This window comes from Sus scrofa, chromosome 4, assembly GCF_054392235.1.
Source record: "Sus scrofa isolate SSC_HxYL_T2T_F1_AM1 chromosome 4, Sscrofa_HxYL_maternal_Yorkshire_Landrace_v2.0, whole genome shotgun sequence".
Lineage (NCBI taxonomy): Eukaryota > Metazoa > Chordata > Mammalia > Artiodactyla > Suidae > Sus > Sus scrofa.
The window spans coordinates 45,904,386-45,927,828 of NC_139386.1; the positions used below are offsets into that span (position 1 = coordinate 45,904,386).

A 23,443-nucleotide genomic window follows, 5' to 3' on the forward strand; every position below is an offset into this window, starting at 1 on the left:
GAAGTTACTAAATCATTGCTATGAAAGTAGCCTGTTATTTTTATATCTTATAAAACAAGTGAGCTCCAGAAACCAAGAAGCATTTTTTAATCTCACTGATTCTTACTCATATAATAACTGAGGCTATTGTAGCTGAAGGTGAGATATTTCTTTCATTTGGGCAGCTTATGGCCACTGGCCAGACATGAGATGTGATCCTAGTACACAGAAATGTTCTTGGACCATATTTCCATGAAAATGTTATAATGGACCAAAGATTAGTAGACATGATGATTTAATCCATGGTAAATTATCAATGACTATCATTCCATCTATGTCACTGAGATACTTTTATGTAGATCTCTTCTTGCCATTTTAAACAATAGCAGACTTATTCTTAGAAGTTATCCTTTTATTTTCTGTTTAGTGCTTTATTTTATAATTATTGATTAATTCATCAGTCCTATGCTAGATACTAGTTGCTCAAAGTAAAGATTAACCTTGTCTTCAGGGGACTTAGTCTTGTGGGCATAGAGAAGAGAAGAGACAATTACAGTAAAGTTTTTTATGCTTTAAAATGGTATGCCAGCATCCTCTGCTCTGAAGAGCCCCTAATCTGAATTAAAGGGAAAGGGAAAATGAGAGAAGGTTTGTAGGAATGAGGAATATATGAAATAAGTGATCCAAGATGAGTGGGAATGATATGAAAAAGGGGGCAGATGGCTCGTTATAGAATAGGCCACTGAATTTGCTCTTACAAAATTAACATCTCCTTTACAAATTCTAATAGATCTGTTCTATCTTCATCTAGTTGTTTACTCTGTAGTATTTGATTCTATTGATCATCCTGTTTTGTTTTGTTTTTTCTTTAGAATTTGCTCTTTTCTTGATTTCCAGACATCACTTTCTCCTGGTTTTTTCCCACTTCTCAGAACATTCCTTTCTGATCTCCTTTTTTGGCCTCACTTCCTCTTCCAACTTGTCAAATATTGCTGTTCTCTAGGATTAGAACTTAACTACAATAAATCTGTGCTTTTTCTTATGTTTTTATGTTATTTGTATGCCACTAAATCACAACCAATATACCATTAAACCACTCCAGATCTCTCTTCAGAGCTTCAGATGTAAATATACAATCTGTATTCAACATTGTGCCTATAGTTATTTCAACCTGGTGTCCCATAGGCATCTCAACTAGAACATCTCCAACTCCCCACCCCACTCTACAAACTAACCTTCCTTGTGTATTGATGAGTAATTTACATTAATAAATGTTTTGGGAGTTCCCGTCGTGGCGCAGTGGTTAACGAATCCGACTAGGAACCATGAGGTTGCGGGTTCGGTCCCTGCCCTTGCTCAGTGGGTTGACGATCCGGCATTGCCGTGAGCTGTGGTGTAGGTTGCAGATGCGGCTCGGATCCTGCGTTGCTGTGGTTCTGGCGTAGGCCGGTGGCTACAGCTCCGATTCAACCCCTAACCTGGGAATCTCCATATGCCGCGGGAGCGGCCCAAGAAATAGCAACAACAACAAAGACAAAAAGACAAAATACAAAAAAAAATAATAAAAAATAAATAAATAAATAAATAAATAAATGTTTTGCTCTCTGCCTAGCTGACCAAGCAAAAACTGAGTATATTTTTATTCCCCATACCCAAATTTTAACAAGTTCTGTCATTTGTCTCTTGATATTTCCATTCTGTTCTCTTATTCTCATGATTCCTACTATATATAGTTCAAGCATTCAGGATCCCTCACCAGAACTACTCCAATAGCTTTCTAATTTATTCTTCAGCTTTAATAGGGCTCTTCCCATTTATTAGAGTAATGGTCCCCACATGCAAATATAATTTTAAACTGGCTTCAGACCTTTGAGTAGCTCCCAAATGCATGGCATGGTATACACTTGTGCAAGTTGTATATTGTACAACCCACGGAGGTCCCATTTACACTGTTATTCTAGGTTTTTCTATTAGTGCCATATATATTATCCTGAGGAAGGATATTCTCTATTTATTGATATAAATGTATCACATAGATTATTGCCCCATTGCCTAAAGTCCAAAATCAAATTCCATGCTTCTTAACAAGATTTATACAACCCTCTAAGTTTAAATATTTGCCTAAATTCTCTATGGGTATTTTTGTTATGTTTTCTTCCACCTGTACACATACCGTCAGCCTCAAGAAATTCTTCTACTTCCATAAATATACAGTTCAGTTTCTTGTTTCTGTCCATTAATCTCCTGCTAGGCCTGGAATGACCTGGCTTGTCCCTTTCTCAATCCTGACTGCTTGGAAAACACTTGCATTACTTCGAATTAGCTTGTAATTAGAAAAATCCCTTGTTTTTACTCAGGGACACTTTCTCTGGGAGAAAAATCTGCTGCTTATTTCTTGAGTGAAATCTATTTTTTCATAGCTGAACAGTACATCTTTTCTCAGCTAAGATGACTTACTCTCCCATCTAATCACATCTTACCTTATCTGTAAGTTCACCTACTAAAGCCTTCACTGGCTACGTCATCTGAAAATTATGCTTAAATAACACTGCTTAGCACCATCTTCATTCTCCAGGTATCCTTCATAATGCTAGTGTTCCACAGGGGAGTTGTGAATGGGAAGGCAAATAGTTTGAAGAGTGATTAGTTGAATGTTTGGGAAATCTTGCATGATATTTTCCTCTTGGATGTTCAGTGTCTACATTTTTGTATATTAGAGGATCTTGACTTTCATATCCAATAATATGAAAGACTAGTTAACTGTTACAAATATCCTTTTTTCATTTTTAGAAATTTTATTGAAGTATAGTTGATTTACAGTGTTGTATTAATTTCTGCTATATAGCAAAGTGATTCAGTTATATGTACAAGTTGATCCACTCTTTTTTCAGCTTCGTTTCCCATATAGGTTATCACAAAATACTGAGTAGAGTTCCCTGTGCTATATAACAGTTCCCTGTTGACCATCCATTCCCTATATAGTAGTGTGCATATGCCAGTGACAAACTCCCAGTTCATCCCTCACCTCTACCATTCCCCTTTGGTAACCAAAAACTTGTTTTTAAAGTTTGTTTCTGTTTTGTAAGTTCGTTTGTATCATTCTTTAGATTAACATGTAAGTGATATATAACATTTGTCTTTATCTGACTTATTTCACTTGGTATGATAATCTCTAGGACCATCCATGTTGCTACAAATGCCTTTATTTCATTTTTTTTTTTATGGCTGAGTAGCATTCCATTGTATATATGTACCACATCTTCTTTATCTATTCCACTATCAACGGACATTTAGGTTGTTTCCATATCTTGACTATTGTAAATAGTATTGCAATGAACATTGGGATGCATGTATCTTTTTGAATTATGGTTTTCTCTGCCCAGAAGTGGGATTTCTGGATCATATGTTTAGTTTTTTGAGGACCCTCCATACTGTTTTCCATAGTGGTTGTACCAATTTCCATTCCCACCAACAGTGTAGGAGGGATTCCTTTTCTCCATACCCTATCTAGCAACTTTTTAAATGCATAGTTCAGCTTATATGAATGTTAATTCGGAAATCCCCAGGGACCAGAAATGGAGAACAAATTACAACCAGTGCTGTTCCCAGGGCAGTTACCAATACTAGGGTCTCAGAGCCTTGTGTTTCAGTGTTCAAATGAAGAATGACAGGGAAGGCCTTGGCCTTGAATAAGGTGGGGAGTTGGAATACCATCCCTTCCCACCCCCAATAAAGTTCTTAAAGGACTATTCTCCATGAAAAGAGTAGGTCAAGGAAAAAAGTCCCCCAGAAAAGGAAGAATTCAAATGGATATTTTATAAGAACAGTGAATTTTTTTATATTAAGGTTTGTCAAAGTAAGTTCTCAACAAAACCACCAAGCACCTGAGGAAACAAGATACCATAAGCAGAACTGGCATTGATAATAAACAGAATAGTTAGACTTCTGAGGACTTCAGATATTATCATTATTTTAAGAAGGTATATTATAACCATGTCTAAAATATTTTTTAAATAGAAATAAGAGAAAACAGATAAGAGTCTAAAAAATGATTGCAGGCACACACAATAGCCTATACACAAATGTTCATAGCAACTTTAAACTTAATAGCCCCTAACTGGAAACAGTCTAAATGTTCTTCCATGGCTGAATGGGTAAATAAACTGAGATTTATCCAGATCTTGACATACTATTCAGCAATCAAAGGAACAAATTATGGTTCATTCATGCAACAGTTTGGGTGAATCTTTGGGAATTTATGCTAAGTGAAAACCAGTCACACGAGGTAAACTACAATAAGATTCCTTTTATTTGATAACAAAATTTTAGGAATAGACAACAGGTTAGTGATGGTGTGATAGGTGCAGGGGCTGAGTAGGCAGGAGGAAGAATCCTTGAGGCTTTGGAACTTTTCTATATCTTAACTGTGATGATGGATATGTGAAATTCCAAGTAGAATAAATTATATAGAATTAAATATACACATACACACTAATGAATATAAGTAAACCAGGAAATATGGATAGGGTATCAGTAGATTATATGAATGTCAATATCCTAGTTATAATATTGTACTGTAGATTGCAAGATATTACCATTGGGGGATATTGGGTAGGGAACAAATGACATTTCTTTGTATTGTTTCTTAAAGCTGCTTATGAGCCTACACTTGTTCTAAAACTAAAATTAATTAATCCAAAAAATAACCACAAAGTTTTTAAAAGAAGCAATAAACTTCTAAAAATTAAAAATTAGAGATGTGAAGATGGTGGAATAGAAAGACTGCAGCTCAACTTCTCTCCTAAAAACAACAAAATTAAAACCAAATGCGGAGCAATGTTCAATCAAATGGACTGGAAACTTTCAAAAAGATATCTTACTCCAGAAGACAAAGAGGAGGCCACATAGGAGGTAGGAGGGGTGATTACATGATATAAGCAACCCCATACCTCCTGGGTAGGAAGCACCACAGACTGGAAAGTGACTGTATCACAGAGACTCCCCTACAGGAGTGAGAATTCTGAGCTCCATGTCAAGTCCCAAGAGCATCTGGTATTGAAGGCCAGTGGGGCTTGAGTGCAGCAATTCCATAGGACTGGGGGAAATGGAGACCCCATTCTTAAAACCTGCACACAGACTTTCAGGTGCACTGGGTCCCAGGGCAAAGCAAAGTCTCTATAGGAACCTGGGTCAAACCTGACTGTAGTTCTTGGAGGAACTCCTGGAAAAACAGGGGTGAATGTGGCTTCTAATGGGGGAAGGGCATTGAAAGCAAAGCTCTTGGGAATATTCATCAGTGTGCATTTCTTTGGACGTGGCCATTTTGGGAAAATCTGGGTCCACCCATCAGTGCTGAGAAGCCCCAGGCCAAACAACATTCCAGGTGGGATCACAGCCCCACCCATCATTAAACAAGCTACCTAAAGACCCCCAGGCACATAGCCACCTCTAATCTTATCCAGAGACAAAGTCCCGCCCACCAAAGGGATAAGAGTAGCTCCACCTACCAGTGGGCAGGCACTAGTCCCTCCCATCAGAAAGCCTACAGCAAGCCCCTGTACCATATTCAGCCACAAGGGGAGCAGACATCAGAAGTAAGAGAGGTTACAACTCTATTATCTGTAAAAAGGTTGCCACACCAAAAACCTATGAAAATGAAAAGACAGAACCATAATTCAGATGGAGAATGAAAAAAACCCCAGAAAAACAGTTAAGTGATCAGGATATTCTCAGCCTCCATGAAAAAGACATTATATTGTTGATGCTGAAGATGATGCTAGACATTGGAAATAAACTGGAGGCAAAGATGGATAATCAACAGGAAACACTGAGCAAAGAAATACAAGATATAAAACTTAAGCAAGAAGAGATGCAAAATATAATAACTGAAACTTAAAAATTCATTAGAAGCAGCCAACAGCAGAAAACAGACAGAACAACAAATAAGCGAGATGGAAGAGAGATTTGTGGAAATCATGGATGCAGAAGAGAAAAGAGAAAAAAGATTTAAAAAACAAATGAAGAGAGTCTCAGAGAACTCTGGGACAATGTTAAATGCACAAACATCCATATTATAGGGGTGCCAGAAGGAGAAGAGAGAGAGAAGGGGACAGAAAAAATATTCCAAGAGATAATAGCCAAAAACTACCGTAACATGGGAAAGGAACGACTCACTCAAATCCAGGAAGCACAGTGAGTACCATATAAAATAAACCCAAGGAGGAACACCCCAAGACACATATTAAGCGAACTGACCAAAATTAAAGACAAAGAGAAAATCTTGAAAGCAGCTAGGGAAAAGAAACAAGTAACATATAAGGGAACCCCGATAAGGTTATCGGCAGATTTTTCAGCAGAAACTGCAGGCCAGGAGGGAGTGGCATGATATAATTAATGTGATAAAAGGAAACAACCTCCAACCAAGATTCCTTTAACCACCAAGGCTCTCACTGAGATTTGAAAGAGAAATCAAAAGCTTTACAGACAAGCAAAAGCTAAGAGAATTCAGCAACGCTATACCAGCTTTACATCAAATACCAAAGGAAAGTCTCTAGGCAGAAAAGAAAAGGCCTCAACCAGAAACAATAATACCACAAATGACAAGGCTCATCAGTAAGGGTATATATACAGTAAACATACAAAATCATCCATGCACAATTACGCCACCAAAATCAGAAATCATGAGAAGAGGAGGGTACGAATGCTGGACACTGGAGGTGCATTCCCAATTAAGAGACCAACAACTTAAAAAAATCTCAATATATATGGAATCATATCAAAACTTCAGAGTTAATGCAAACCAAAAATCTACATTTGATACACAAATAGGAAAAATCAACTCAAATACAACACTAAAGATAGTCATCAAACCACAACAGGAGAGAACAAGAGAAAGGAAGAAAAAGAGCAACAAAAACAAATCCAAAGCAGTTAATAAAATGGCAATGAGAACATACATATCAAGAATTACCTTAAATGTTAATGGACTAAATGCCCCAGCCAAAAGACATAGAAAGGCTGAATGGATACAAAAACAAGACTCATCTATATGCTGTTTTCAAGAGACCCACTTCACTTCTAGGGACACATACAAACTGAAAGTGAGAAGATGGAAGAAAATATATCATGCAAACGGGAATCAAAAGAAAGCAGGAGTAGCAATACACATAACAGACAAAATAGACTTTAAAATGAAGAATATTTTAAGAGACAAGAGTATTTTAAGAAACACTACCTAATGATCAAAGCATCAATCCAAGAAGAAGATATAACAATTTGAAATATCTATGCACTCAACAAAGGTTCACCACAATATATAAGGCAACTGCTAACAATCCAGGACAAATCAACAATAACACAATAATAGTGCGGGACTTTAACACCCCACTTAAAGCAATGGACAGATCATCCAGAAAGAAAATCAACAAGGAAACACAGGCCTTGAATGAAGCATTAGACCAGATGAAATTAATAGATATTTATAGGACATTCTATCCAAAAGCAACAGAATGCACTTTCTTCTCAAGTACACATGGAACATTGGCTAAGATTGATCATATCCTGGGCTACAAATGCAACCTTGGTAACATTAAGAAAGTTGAAATCATATCAAGCATCTTTTGTGACCACCACACTATACGACTAAATCAACAACAAGAAAAAACTGCAAAACACACAAACACGTGGAGACTAAACAATATACTACTAAACAACCAATGGATCACTGAAAAAATCAAAGAAGAAATAAAAAAATACCTAGAAGCAAATGAAAACGAAGATACGCCACTCCAAAACCTATGGGATGCAGCAAAAGCCATTCTAAGAGGATAGTTTATAGCAATGCAAGCCCACCTCAGGAAACAAGAAAAAGCTCAAATAAACAAGCTAACTTGACATCTAAAGCAGCTCAAGAGAGAAGAACAGACAAGACCTAAAGTTAGTAGAAGGAACGAAATAAAGATCAGAGCAGAAATCAACGAAATAGAAACAAAGAAAACCATAGAAAAGATCAATGCAAGGAAAAGCTGGTTCTTTGAAAAGATCAACAAAGTTGATAAACTCTTAGCCAGACTTCTCAAGCAAAAAAGAGAGAGGACTCAAATCAATAAAATTAGAAATGAAAAAGGAGAAGTAACAACGGACATCACAGAAATACAAAGGATCATAAGAGACTGCTATATGCAACTATACTCCAATAAAATGGAAAACCTAGAAGAAATGGACAAATTCTTAGAAAAGTGCAATCTTCCAAGACTAAACCAAGATGAAATAGAAAAGATGAATGGACCAATCACAAGAACTGAAATTGAAACTGGGACTTAAAAACTTCCAACAAACAAAAGTCCAGGACCAGACGGCTTCACAGGCGAATCCTATCAAACATTTAGAGAAGAGCTAAAACCTCTCCTTCTGAAACTATTTCAAAAAATTGTAGAGGAAGGGACACTCCCAAACTCATTCTATGAGGCCACCATTACCCTGATACCAAAACCAGACAAAGATACCACAAAAAAAGAAAACTATAGGCCAATTTCAACAAAATACTAGCACACCGCATCCAACAATACATTAAGAGGATTGTACATCATGATCAAGTGAGATTTATCCCAGGGATACAAGGGTTCTTCAATATCCACAAATCCATCAGTGTGATACACCACACTGACAAACTGAAGAATAAAAACCATACGATCATCTCAATAGATGCGGAAAAAGCCTTTGACAAAATCCAACACCCATTTCTGATAAAAACCCTTCAGCAAATGGGCATAGAGGGAACCTACCTCAACATGATAAAGGCCATATACGACAAACCCACAGCGAACATCATTCTCAATAGTGAAAAGCTGAAAGAATTCCTGCTGAGATCAGGAACAAAACAAGGATGTCTGCTCTCACCACTACTATTGCACATAATTTTGGAAGTCCTAGCCACAGCAATCAGAGAAGTAAAAGAAATAAAAGGAATCCAAATTGGAAAGGAAGAAGTAAAACTATCCCTATTTGCAGATGACATGATGCTATACCTAGAGAATCCTAAGGACTCTACCAGAAAACTGTTAGAGCTCATCCACAAATTTGGCAAAGTCGCAGGATACAAAATCAATACACGGAAATCGACAGCGTTTCTATATACTAACAATGAAAAAGCAGAAAGAGAAATTAGGGAAGCAATCCCATTTCCCATCACATCCAAAAGAATAAAATACCTAGGAGTAAACCTACCTAAAGAAACAAAAGACCTATACTCTGAAAACTACAAGCCACTGATGAAAGAAATAAAAGATGACACAAATAGATGGAAAGATTTACCATGCTCTTGGATTGGAAGCATCAATATTATCAAAATGACTCTACTACCCAAGGCAATCTACAGATTCAATGCAATCCCTATCAAATTACCAAGGACATTTTTTCACAGAAATCGAACAAAATATTTTAAAGTTTGTTTGGAAGCACAAAAGACCCAGAATAGCCAAAGACATCCTGAAAAAGAAAAACGGAGCTGGAGGAATCAGGATCCTAGACATCAGACTATACTACAAAGCAACAGTCGTCAAAACTGCATGGTACTGGCACAAAGACAGACATATAGATCAGTGGAACAGGAGAGAAAGCCGAGAATTAAACCCACGCACCTATAGCCAACTAGTCTATGACAAAGGAGGCAAGAATATACAATGGAGAAAGGACAGCTTGTTCAATAAGCTGTGCTGAGAAAACTGGACAGCCACATGTAAAAGAAATGAGAACACTCCCTGACACCACACACAAAAATAAACTCAAAATGGATTAAAGACCTAGATATAAGACCAGACACTATAAATCTCTTAGAGGAAAACATAGGTCAAATACTCTCCGACATAAACGACAGCAACATCTTCTCAGATCCACCTATCAGAGTATTAACAATAAAAAGAAAAATAAACAAACAGATTCAATGCAATCCCTATCAAATTACCAAGGACATTTTTCACAGAAATCGAACAAAATATTTTAAAGTTTGTTTGGAAGCACTAAAGACCAAGAATAGCCAAAGACATCCTAAAAAAGAAAAATGGAGCTGGAGCAATCAGGCTCCCTGACTTAAGACTATATATAGTACAAAGCAACAGTCATCAAAACCATATGGCACTGACATAAAGGCTGAAATATAGATCAGTTGAACAGGATGGAAAGCCCAGAATTAAACTCACGCACCTATAGCCAACTAATCTATGACAAAGGAGGCAAGAATATACAATGGAAAAAGGACAGCCTGTTCAATAAGTGGTGCTGAGAAAACTGCCCAGCCACATGTAAAAGAAAGAAATGAGAACACTCCCTAACACCATACACAAAAATAACTCAAAATGGATTAAAGACCTAAATATAAGACCAGATACTATAAAATCTTAGAGGAAAACATAGGCTAAACACTCTCTGACCTAAATGACAGCAACATCTTCTCAGATCCACCTTAGTGTAATGACAGTAAAAACAAAAATAAACAAATGGGACCTAATGAAACTTAGAAGTTTCTGCACAGCAAAGGAAACCCTAAACAAAATGAAAAGACAACCTGCAGAATGGGAGATAATATTTTCAAATGAATCGACTGACAAGGGATTAATCTCCAAAATTTACAAACACCTCCTACTGCTCAATACCAACAAAACAAACAACCCCATCAAAAAATGGGCAGAATATCTAAACAGACGTTTCTCCAAAGAAGACATACAGATGGCCAAGAAACACATGAAAAGATGTTCAACAGCACTCATGATTAGAGAAATGCAAATCAAAACCACTATGAGGTACCATCTCACACCAACCAGAATGGCCATCATCAAAAAGTCAGTAAGTGCTGGATAGGGTTTGGAGAAAAAGGAACCCTATTTCACTGTTGGTGAGATTGTAAATTGGTGTAACCATTGTGGAAAACAGTATGGAGATTCCTCTGAAAACTAAAAATAGAACTACCATTTGATCCAGCAATCCCACTTCTGGGCAGGTATCTAGAGAAAACCATGACTTGAAAAGACACATGTACTCCAACATTCATTGCAGTGCTATTTTCAGTAACCAAGACATGGAAACAACCTAAATGTCCATCAGCAGAGGAATGGATCAAGAAAATGTGGTACATATACACAATGGAATATTACTCAGCCATGAAAAGGAACAAAATACCAGCATTTTAACAACATGGATGGACCTGGAAATTGTCATGCCAAGTGAAGTCTTTTAGATCATGAGACATCAACCTCAAATGGTATCACTTACGTGTGTAATCTAAACAAAGGGCACAACGAACTTCTTTGCAGAACAGATGCTGACTCACAGACTTTGAAAAACTTACGGTTTCCAAATGAGACAGGTTGGGGGGTTGGAAGATGTACTGAGGGTTTGCGATGGACAAGCCATAGGGTTTTTTTGTGATGATTGTTGTACACCTGTAAATGTAATAAAATTTATTAAGTTAAAAAAGGATACAAACTACTAAGTATAAAATAAACAACAGATTTATGATAGAGCACAGGGAAATATTACTGTTATTTTATAATGCCTTTAAATGGAGTGTAATGTTTAAAACTATTGAATCATTATGTTATACACCTGAAACTAATAAAATGTTGTAAATCAGCAGAAAATAAATAAACACATAGGACTGCAACAATTAAAATTTTTTATCTGATCAAAAATACATTAGAGATGTGAAAATGCAATGGAATAGGCTAAACAGCAGATCAAACTAAGTTGACAAGTTATAGATTAGAAGGCAAAGGCAAGTAAATTACCTAGAATCCATCCAAGAGATAAAGACGAAAATAGTATTAAGAGAAATATAGGAGTTCCCATTGTGGTGCAGTGGTTAACGAATCCGACTAGGAACCATGAGGTTGCAGGTTCGATCCTTGGCCTTGCTCAATGGGTTAAGGATCTGGTATTGCCGTGAGCTGTGGTGTGGGTCAGAGATGCGGCTTTGATTCCTCATTGCTGTGGCTCTGGCATAGGCCAGTGGCTACAGCTCCAACTAGACCCCTAGCCTGGGAACCTCCATATGCTGTGGGAGTGGTTCAAGAAAAGGCAAAAAGGCAAAAAGGCAAAAAAAAAAAAAAAGTATATGTGAGGACATCTGATATATTTCTGATCTAGAAGGAAAAACTAGAAAATGGGATAGAAGCATTTTGAAAATTTTCAGATCTAATGAAAGAGTAACCTGTAGATTTAAAAAAGAAAACAACAATGAAATCCAAGCAGAATAAATAATGCTTTTTAGTGAAATTGTAGTTAAATAAGCTAAATAAAACATATTAAAATCAGAGACAGAAAAGGCAATTTTTTTTAAGTTTTATTGAAGTATAGTTGATTTACAATGTTATAATTTCTGCTGTACAACAAAGTGATTCAGTTATACATGTACACACATCCGTTCTTTTTCAGATTCTTTTCTTATGTAGATTATCACAGAATATTGAGCAGAGTTCCCTATGCTATACAGCAGGTCCCCATTGGCCAGCCATTCCATACACCACAGTGTGCATATGGATAGGCAGATTTTTTTTGTATGAAAATGGTAGCAGTTCTGTCATCAGACATCTCAACAGCAGCAATGGAAGCCAAAATGTTTAAAAATATTTCAAAGTACTAAGAGAAATGAACTATCAAACTGGTATTGCAGACCTATCTAAAATACTACAGACTAATGGAGGTAAAATAAAGATATTTGCAAATGCAGAACCAACCAATAAGAACAATCAAAACATAGTGTTACAATCCTGATAACCTCACTAAAGAAGTTGATAGAAGGTGAACTTAGGAAAATAACCCAGAAGGAATTGCTAAGTCCAAGAAAGGATAAACCTAGAAATTCCTTTTTTTTTTTTTTTTGTCTTTTTGCTATTTCTTGGGCCGCTCCCACGGCATATGGAGATCCCCAGGCTAGGGGTCGAATCGGAGTTGTAGCCACCGGCCTATGCCAGAGCCACAGCAACGTGGGATCCGAGCCACGTCTGCAACCTACACCACAGCTCACGGCAATGCCGGATCGTTAACCCACTGAGCAAGGGCAGGGACCGAACCCACAACCTCATGATTCCTTGTCGGATTCGTTAACCACTGCACCACGACGGGAACTCCTAAACCTAGAAATTCTGTGCATTCCTCAGGAAGGAACCCTGACTGTATAAAACAGCAAAAACAATAACAGTAATACTATTAATGCTAATAAGTTTGGAAAAATAAAAATAGAATTGAAATATTAGAGAGCAAGAGCATGTAAGATGATAATGTAATGTTTGGAGTTAAAACTTTTTAAGATCTGGGAGTTCCCATTGTGGCACAGTGGAAACAAATCCAGCTAGTATCCATGAGAATGCGGGTTCAATCCCTGGCCTCACTCAGTGGGCTGGGAATCTGGCATTGCTGTGAGCTGTGGTGTAGGTCACAGACATAGCTTGGATCTCAGGTTGCTGTGGAGTAGATGTAGGCATAGGCATAGGCCAGCAACTGTACCTCCAATTTGACCCCTAGCCTGGGAACTTCATATGCTCCAAGAGTGCAGCCCTAAAAAAAACTTTTTAAGATCTGTGCACTTATTGGGAAGATAGATTTACCAAATGATTTTAGTTGTTAAATGGTTCACATATTAAAATTTTAAGTGTAAGTGCTAAAGAATAAAAATAAATTGTAAAACTTTCTAAATAGTAGGTAGAAAATGAAATAAAAGTCATAGTCAATTCAAAAAAAGTCCAACAAAGGGGGTGAAAAAGCAAAGAAAATAGAAAACTAATAGAAAGCCTAAATGAGATAGACGAAATAATCAATATATATTATCAGAGTATATATATAATTATACTAAACTTGTCAATAAAACGTGCGAGAAATTATCAAACTAGATTTAAGTACATCTATATGTAAAATGAAGAAGAAACATACTAAATATGAGCACATAGAATGAAAGTAAAAGATGTTAACACTAACCAAGAAAAGATACACCAGGCAAATCTAACCAACAATGAAATAGTAATAGTAGTTAAAATAGCAGAAACTGCCCTTCTTTTCCTTACAATGAAAGAACTGTCGGTCTTAATGGCCACCCAGATAGAGAATGCACTTCCTAGCCGCTTTTGCAGATAATTTTGACCATGTGTTTATGTTAGGGCTAATTGAATATGAACAAAAGTGACTAATACATCTTCCTGATACCCTCCTTAAAGATAAAACTGCTTCTCTTGCTTTTCCCTCCCTCCTCCAATTGGCCAGAAAAGGCAACTGCAGCAGGAGACTTGTTACCGTATTGTGTCAGTAGCAGTCATGGAATGGAGCTCTAGGCTGCATGTTTACCTTTGCTTTCTTATATACAAGAGAAGACTTAAAGCTGCTATATTCTGGATTTCTCTGTTACAGCATTTTAGCATATACCCTAATTATCTCAAATACTTTAGAGTAAAAATAATTATTTTTACTATGGTCATTTCATCAGAAACATAAATTCTGAATTTGTGTGCACCAAATAATCTAACTTTGAAATCTATAAACTAAAAATTGATAATTATGGAGTTCCCGTCATGGCGCAGTGGTTAACGAATCCAACTAGGAACCATGAGGTTGCGGGTTCGGTCCCTGCCCTTGCTCAGTGGGTTAACGATCCAGCGTTGCCGTGAGCTGTGGTGTAGGTTGCAGACGCGGCTCGGATCCCGCGTTGCTGTGGTTCTGGCGTAGGCCGGTGGCTACAGCTCCGATTCGACCCCTAGCCTGGGAACCTCCATATGCCGCGGGAGCGGCCCAAGAAATAGCAACAACAACAACAAAAAAGACAAAAGACAAAAAAAAAAAAAATTGATAATTATAAGGACTCTGCTGTTGTAGATTGACATAAATTACAAAATGCAAAATTTTAATGCTTTTAGAAGAAAGGACAAAAATATTTTTATGACAGAAGTAAGAAGGTATTTCCTAAACAAGGTATAAAATGTACAAACCTTAAATGAAAAAATTAATAGTTTGGACTTTATTAGAAGTACTTTACATTATTACACTGATATTACTAGTGAACACTCATGATGAAAAGATGTTATTAAAAATGTGTTTATAAAAACAGATTGCAAGAAGATACGTGTAGTATATATAGTTGCCTGGAATAGTATGCAGATTATAGAAATATCACCTATGCATCAATCAGTAAGCTCAAGACAGCCCAAGACAAAAAGACAATAGGTATGAACGAGCAATTAATGGAAAAAGAAAACCAGCATTTGAAAAGATGTCCAAATTCACTACAAATTAAGTTTATAAATAGTAAAAACCTCAATGAAATACCATTCACACTCATGAAGTTGTTAAATGTGAGAACAATATCAAGTGTTCAAGTGTTGATGAAGATGTGAGTGGAGCAATGGGAAGCTCTCTCATATAGTGTTGGCGGAGATAGAAATTTGGCCTTGGTAAAGATATATCTACAGTACAACCCCACAATTCTATTCCTAGGTATTATGTTTGAGAAATTCCTTCATAGGTACATAAGGGAACATAAAAAATGTGATAGAAATAGCCTTGTTATAATAGCAAAAACAGAAAAACTAAAACCCTGATTATATGTCAACACTGAGAATGAGTAAACTGTGTTATTTTCATATAATGGAAGATGTAAAAATTAATGAGCTAAATCTCCACATATGGATATGGAAGAGTCTCATGTAGAGCACTGAGGGAAAAAAAAAGCAAGTCACAGAAGGATACAGCTTAACACATACACCTGTAAAGTTTTAACACTTTCAGAACAATACTATGTATTGTATACAGATACCACATATATATTGAATGCATAGGAGATTTTATTATCCATACAATAGGTGTTTTTGGTCATTGCCTTATGTCTATGATAAGATGGCACTTGGACTGTAGAGTAGCAGTAGATTATTTCTTTCCTGGAAAGAATTCCCAGAGGTAGTGACTGTTTAAGATGAGTGATGAACAATGAAGCATGGGTTTTCTAAGCAGAATTCACGCACTGAAATTAATGTACTAAATTGTGTTCCTTTAGCTAGCAGAAAAACTGCTCCAGTATTCACTTGGAACCTTTTGATTTACTGAGTGTATTCTAGTAAATTTAGTTGACTTCTAATCTATGGTAGATTAGACTGCCAGAGGCAGCTACATAGGTAAATGAGAAATGATGGCCAGCTGTGATATATCAGGCAGGAGAAACTTCAAAATGTGCAAATAGTTATTAAAACTAAAAGTAGTCTAAGACTAATTATAACATGAAGGCAATGAATCACAGATGCTCTAATAATTCCAGATAGCAGGCTGTACACTACTGCAATTAATGATGACCCCCAGGTCATCCATATGTTTCTATTTTGATTCATGTATTCAGGAGTTTTTATGATACATATTTGCAATCATATTCATCAATTTTAAAAAATATTTAGGACTTAAGTTATTTTTCTGTTCTGCAAAATTAACTTTTCTAAAATATGCCTAGTAAATGATGCATATCTGTATTTATTTAATTTATTCAATAGACAGTCCATGAATAATTTACTCTGTGATAGGCATAATGTTGACACTGGCCATACACAGACAAATCAGATGTTTCATTATATCGTTCACTAACACAATGTGTGATATATGTTATGTGTTAATATATGTTTATTTAGGAAGAGAAGAAAGTGCTAATGTGGCTTTTTGATTTTTGCTATACTTTTATCCTTTTGAAAATTTAAAAAAAAATAGAGGTAGAGATAACTAAAAACAACTGGATTTGGAATTTCAGTTGAGAAATATGTTTTATGAATTTCCCAAAGGTTTATTGCAGAATTTATTAACGATTTTTAAAAGTTTAATCCCTTTATTTTATAATATTAATTCTAAAAATTTATTTTAAGAAAATAATGAAAAGTAAGCACAATTCATTTAGATGATGTTTAGCTGGCGTTATTTATAAGGAGGAAATTGCTAAGTGTCCATAGGGAATGGTTAAATTATGTTATACTTAGCTATCAAAATTCCAGTTTGAGAATACTTAATGATGTAGGCTAAATTGGTAAGTTACCAAAAAATAGCTAGAGAAAAATACACCAAAACGTTCAGTGGTATTTATGGTAGTGGAGTTATAGATAGGTAGTTTTCCTTTTCCTTTTTTTTCTTACTCTTATTTCCAAATTTCCTACACTAAACATATTCCGACTGTTATAACTGCAAAAAATAATCATATTATTTGTAAGATAAAACTGATTTTCCATTTTGGAATACATTTTTTTTTGAAATAAAATTGTATCTTAGAAGATAATTATTGACCACAGTTGTTTTCTTTTGGGTATTGTCAATGACCAAGACTTGAATTTTATTTAAAGCCACAGTGATATATCACAAATTCATCAGTTAGGATTTTGGTCAATCATTAAAAATAACATTCTTATGCATGTTCTTGTCTCTCAAGTTGAAGGAATAAATGGAAGTATATGTGTTACTAAACCATAGTCAAATTCTCAAAAAAATGGAGTGGAGAATCTTCATGTAAATACTTAATGTTTTTTGTTTTCACAAATTTGCAGTTCCTCAGTGGGTAGCGCACTTCCGCGAAGACGCTGTTGTGCATATATTACCATTGGAATGATATGTATTTTCATTGGAGTTGGATTAACTGTGAGTATTACTCTACTAAACTGTTAGAATTCTTTCCTCTCAACTTCATCAATGGTAAATGGTGAGGTCTGGAACTACCTTCAGTGATCCCTGAAGAGCCTGTATTCCCTGGCATACCAGGCCAAGAAGCTTCTGAAAGACTGTGAGCAATCTGCAGCCAATCCATAGGCCTGTCTTCAGTGGAGCTTGCTGAACCTGGTGAAATCATGACTTGGGACGCCTCTGAAGGTCCTTGACATTGGGAACTTTATCATCTATTTAACAAATCCCATTTGTGTTTGTTTTGTGCCTGAGCCAATTTTGCCATGGTCAAAACCGTAACAATATTCATTCAGCTAAGGAGGTCTGAAAAACCACTTTTCTTTCTATTCAAGTCAACCAGAAGTACATTATCAGTATGGGAATAGCATAGGGGTTATATAGATTAAATTCCTTTTATAAATAACATTTTAATGGGATTTTTTTCTTCATAAAATTTATAGTTAATATAACAAGTAACATCATTTTATTAAATTTCACTCTGTCAGTGGTAGTCAACAAATACAGCAACTCATATTTTGTAGGGATTTTGTGGGCTCAGGAATATATTTCATAAAAATTGTATGTAAGCCAACACAAGTTGTCTAAGCAGATATTTTCTTACAGTTTCTAACTTTTTGTTTTTATATTGCTTTTTATTTTAGGTTGGCACCCAAGATTTTGCAAGGCGATTTCATGCAACCTATGTTTCTTGGGCAATTGCTTATCTCTTAGGTTTGATCTGCCTTATCCGAGCTTGTTATTGGGGAGCCATAAGAGTGAGCTATCCAGAACAAAGTTTTGCATAAGCTTGTTTATGATTTGGTGATGCAGGTGAGAGTATCTAGCAGTTCTTGATAAGCTACTCTGGACATCTTTAAATCATTTACCTAATGGATTTCATTCTGGTTCATGTATGCAGTTTCAAGACTTTGGGAGTCTTTTATGAACAAATGTTCATTGCACTACATTATATGCAAATAGTTTGTTTTGCTGCTGAGTTTTCAAGCTCCATATAATAAAGCTTAATCCTCATGTTTTTTCACATATCTTTTTTTTGGGGGATTTTCTCCTAAATATTACATGTAATATCACCCTTTCATTATTTTTTAATCAGTTATTCCATTATTTGCAGATCTGTGAGTATTCCTAAGAAGTGTTTATAAATGTTGTTATAATAGCCTCACATTTATATTTACATTTTAATTAAACAGTATCACGATTGCTTGCTCTAAAATCTAAGCAATATACATTTTGCTTGAACTGCTTACTGCAACTTTAACCTAAGATCATAGTGACCTTATTCAGGAAAAAAAAAATTTGAGTGTACCTTCAAAGACTTGACCTTCTTGTCAGATAAAGACCATTTCTAGATACTGTATGCTTGTTTTATGTTGTTTGTAGAAAGATATAATATTTTGGTAGTAATTTAAAATATAAGAATAAAAATATTTATTTGTCCACAGTTGGATATATGTTGGATAAATGTTTTTTCTCAAAGATCACAGAACTTTTGTCTTTCATTTTTGCCTGTTTTGTAATTTACTAATTATAAAAGTTCTGGCTACATTTATGGAATTTAATGTTAATCAGCTATATGTATTCCTTTATGGATCCAGAAGGAAGTATTTTACGTAACATGTTTCATAATATTTAACCATTTACAAAGATGTACCTGCACTGAGTTTTTCTCCTTTTCATTAGATTGTGGTAAATTTTTCTTATTGGGATAATTATGGAGTACTTATATGTGAAGGGAGCCTGTGACATTTTACTCTGGCTAAAATATTGAGATTAAATGCAGTTACTTTTACCATTCTTCTCAAATATAGCTGTCAAATAATTACCAAATTAATTCAAGAATATAGAACAAAGGTAACAAGCAGCATAGTTTCCTAAGAATTCACTAGAATTTAAGGAATCGGCTCTTGCACTGCCCATCTTTGCAGTTTTGAAAAATAAATAGCTTAGCTGAGAAGTAATATTCTAAAGCTGCTGAAGTGTGAATCAGATAATGAGATGAAGAGTAAGTTAATTGGCTATTCCAGGGTTAAGAATAATATTTTAAATTATTTATGTTCCTGATTAGTATAAAAATGTACTCATCATAAAATTTGGGGCAAGATACACATAAACTTCAAAGAGTAAATGATAAATGTATAGATTCAGTAGCTCAGGATTATATGTACCTTTGAAAATCCATTAATAAAGATTATTGTTCAAAAATTACCTTGTTCTATTCTATTTTAAAAATATAAGAGGTCTGTCCAAAATTGCCTAGAGGTCTTACTATAATGTTTTCATGTTTACGAGTGTATATGATATTCCTTTATATAATACTCACTTATGATTTTCCCAATTTTCATGCCATTATTCTAAAAATATTTTAATAAATTTTTAATACACTTGCTGTTAAGTATGAATAACTTAACTAGATAAGAATCTAATTTATTTCTTTACTTAGTGGTTGGCTAGTTGTAGCAACATTGTATATTGAGTAAAACCTTATTTCCCCATTAATTTGAAATCCTACATTAAATTATATGCTGCTGATCATGTTCCTTTTGGAATATTACTCCATGATAGCAGACACCTTGGTCTTATTTGCTACCATTTTAGAACAATGCCTAGTGTGTATGTGTTCAATAGATACTAATTGCATGAATGAATAAATTGGTATGTTAAATTCTTATATGCATTTGGATCTGGATTTTATATTTGTTCCCAAATGTATTGGTAAATATTTATATAATCTTGTGGTAAGAAAAAAATTTTCCAAGTAGATCTCCAAAGCAGAAATTAATAGGAAAGAAATTCAACATTCATTGCTGATAAAAACTTTTTAAAAAGCGAGTGTAGAGGGAACATACCTCAACATAATAAAAGGCATATATGACAAACCTGCAGTACCATCATATTCAACAGTGAAAATCTGAAAGCATCTCCTCAAAAGATCAGGAAAAAGACAAGGATGACCACTCTTGCTGCTTTTATTCAACATAGTATTGAAGTCCTAGCCACAGCAGTCAGACAGTAAAAATAACTAAATGTAATCCAAATTGTTAAGGAAGAAGTGAAACTGTCACTTTTTGCCATTGACAAGATACTATATAGAGAAAATCCCAATGATGCCACCAAGAATCTCTTAGAAGTAATAAATGAATTTAATAAGTTGCAGGATATGAAATTAATATACAGAAATATGTTGCATTTCTATACACTAACAACAAACCATCAGAAAGAGAAATTAAGAAAACAGGAGTTCCCATTATGGCTCAGCAATAATAAACCTGACTAGTAACCATGAGAATGCAAGTTCAATCCCTGGCCTGGCTCAGTGGGTTAAAGGATCTGGTATTGCTGTGAGCTGTGGTGTAGGTCAAAGATGCAACTCAGATCCCGAGTTGCTGTGGCTGTGGCATAGGCCAGCAGCTGTAGCTCTGATTTGACCCCTAGGCTGGGAATTTCCATATACCATGGGTGTGGCCCTAAAAAGAAAAAAAAGTCCATTTACAATTGCTTCAAGAAAAGAGTAAAATACCTAGGAATAAATTTTAACCAACCTTTTACAGGAGGTAAGAAACCTGTACTAAGAAAACTATGACATTAATGAAAGAAATTGAAGATGACACAAATGGAAAGATATGTCATGTTCATGTACTGGAAGAATTAATATTTTTAAAATGACCATATTCTATTCAAGCAAACTACAGATTCAATGTAATCCATATCAAAATGCCAATAACAAGAAGTTCCCATCATGGCTCAGCCAAAATGTATCTGACTAGCATCCACGAGGATGCAGGTTCAATCCTGACCTCGCTCAGTAGGTTAAGGATCTAGTGTTGCCGAGAGCTGTGGAGTAGGTCACAGACACAGCTTGGATCTGGTGTTGCTGTGGCTGTGGCATAGGCCAGCAGCTACAGCTCTGATTTGACCCCTAGCCTGGGAACCTCCATATGCTGTGGATGTGACCCTAAAAAAAAAAAAAATACCAATGACATTTTTCACAGAAATAGAACAAATAATCCTAAAATTTGTATGGAAATACAGAAGTCCCCAAATAGCCAAAAGAATATTAAGAAAACAGTACAAAACTGGAGGTATTGTGCTCCCTGATTTCAAACTTTACTACAAAGCTGCAGTGATCAAAACAGTATGGTATTGGCACAAAAACAGACACATATTATTAATAGAATAGAATCAAGACCCAAAAATAAACCTACACATATATGGTCAATTAATCTACAACAAAGGAATATATACACTGAGGAAGAGACAGCCTCTTAAGTAAATGGTGCTGGGCAAACTGAATAGCTGGATGTGAAAGAATCAAACTGGATTGATACCCGTACAAGAATAAACTCAAAGTGAATTAAAGATTTAGTAGTTCCCATCATGGTGCAGCAGCAACAAATCCAACTAGGAATCATGAAGTTGAGGGTTTGATCCCTGGCCTTGTTCAGTGGGTTAAGGATCTGGTGTTGCCATGAGCTGTGGCGTAGGCCACAGATGCAGCTCGGATCTGACATTGCTGTGGCTGTGGTGTAGGCCAGCAGCCACAGCTCCAATTAGACCCCTATCCTGGGAATGAATCTCCACATGCCTCTCAGGTGTGGCCTGACACAAAGGCAAAAAACAAACAAGAATATATCAGCTTAGCAATATTTTTATGGATATGTCTCTTCAGGCAAGGAAAACAAAAATAAGCCAATGGGACTATATCTTAAACTAAAAAGCTTTTGCAAAGCAAAAGAAACTATTAACCAAACAAATGGTAACCTACTGAACAGAAAAAGATATTTGCACACAATGTATTTGATAAAGGGTTAATATCCCAAATATACAAACATCTCATACTACTCAATATAAAAACAAAAACAAAACAGAAAACAAAAAAACCAACAATCCAATTTAAAATGGGCTGAGGACCTGAACAGATATTTTCCCAAGAAGACATACACATAGCCAACAGAGACATGAAATGATCCTCAACATCACTAATATCACAGAAATGCAAACTTAAACTTGCACCTGAATCCTTATTTTCAAAAAGATAACAAATAACAAGTGTTGGTGAGGATGTGGAGCAAAGGGAACTTCTCAAACACTGTTGGTGTGAATGCAAATTGGTACAGATACTATGGAACACAGTATGGAGCTTCCTCAAAAAAAACTGAAAAAAGGACTACTGAAGATCCTGCAACTTCATATCTGGGTATTTTTGTGAAGAAAACAAAATCGCTAATTCAAAAAGATATACACGTATTCTGATGTTCAGTGCATCATCGTTTACAATAGCCAGGATATGGATGCAACCTAAGTGTCCATCAATGGGAGAATGGATAAAGATGTGGCATACCTAAACATAAAAAAGAATGAAATCTTTGCCATTAGAAACAACATGGATAAACCTAGAGAGTATTATGCTAAGTGAACTAAGCCAGTGCAAATACCATGTGATTTCACTTACAGGTGAAATCTAAAAAACAAGACATACAATAAAACAGAAACAGATTCACAGATACAGAGGAAAAACATGCAGTTGCCAGAGGGTATGGTTGTGGGGATGGGGGATGGGTGAAATAGATGAGGAAAATTGAGAAGTACAAACTTCCAATTAGAGAATAAGCCACAGGGATGTGATGGATAACACAGGGAATATAGTAAAAAATATTTAATGACTTAATATAGAAAATATAGTAAATAACATTTAATAACAGTGAAAAGTGGTACCTAGATTCATCATAATGATAGTTTTGTGGTATATAAGTATATCAAATCTGTATTGTACAGTTGAAGTATAATATTG

The 23,443-nt window shown here is 35.5% G+C and overlaps 1 protein-coding gene across 2 annotated transcripts in view; it reads left to right on the plus strand.

The window, feature by feature from the left end:
- Positions 1-19,857, plus strand: part of PIP4P2 (phosphatidylinositol-4,5-bisphosphate 4-phosphatase 2) — a 65,024-nt gene extending 45,167 nt beyond the window's left edge. For both annotated transcript variants that reach the window (XM_013996621.3, XM_085021097.1), the window contains 2 exons: positions 17,523-17,613; positions 18,297-19,857. In XM_013996621.3, the coding sequence (XP_013852075.1) occupies positions 17,523-17,613; positions 18,297-18,440 (235 nt within the window). In that variant the 3' untranslated portion in view covers positions 18,441-19,857. The remainder of the gene's footprint in view (positions 1-17,522; positions 17,614-18,296) is intronic.
- The last annotated feature ends 3,586 nt before the right edge of the window (positions 19,858-23,443 follow it).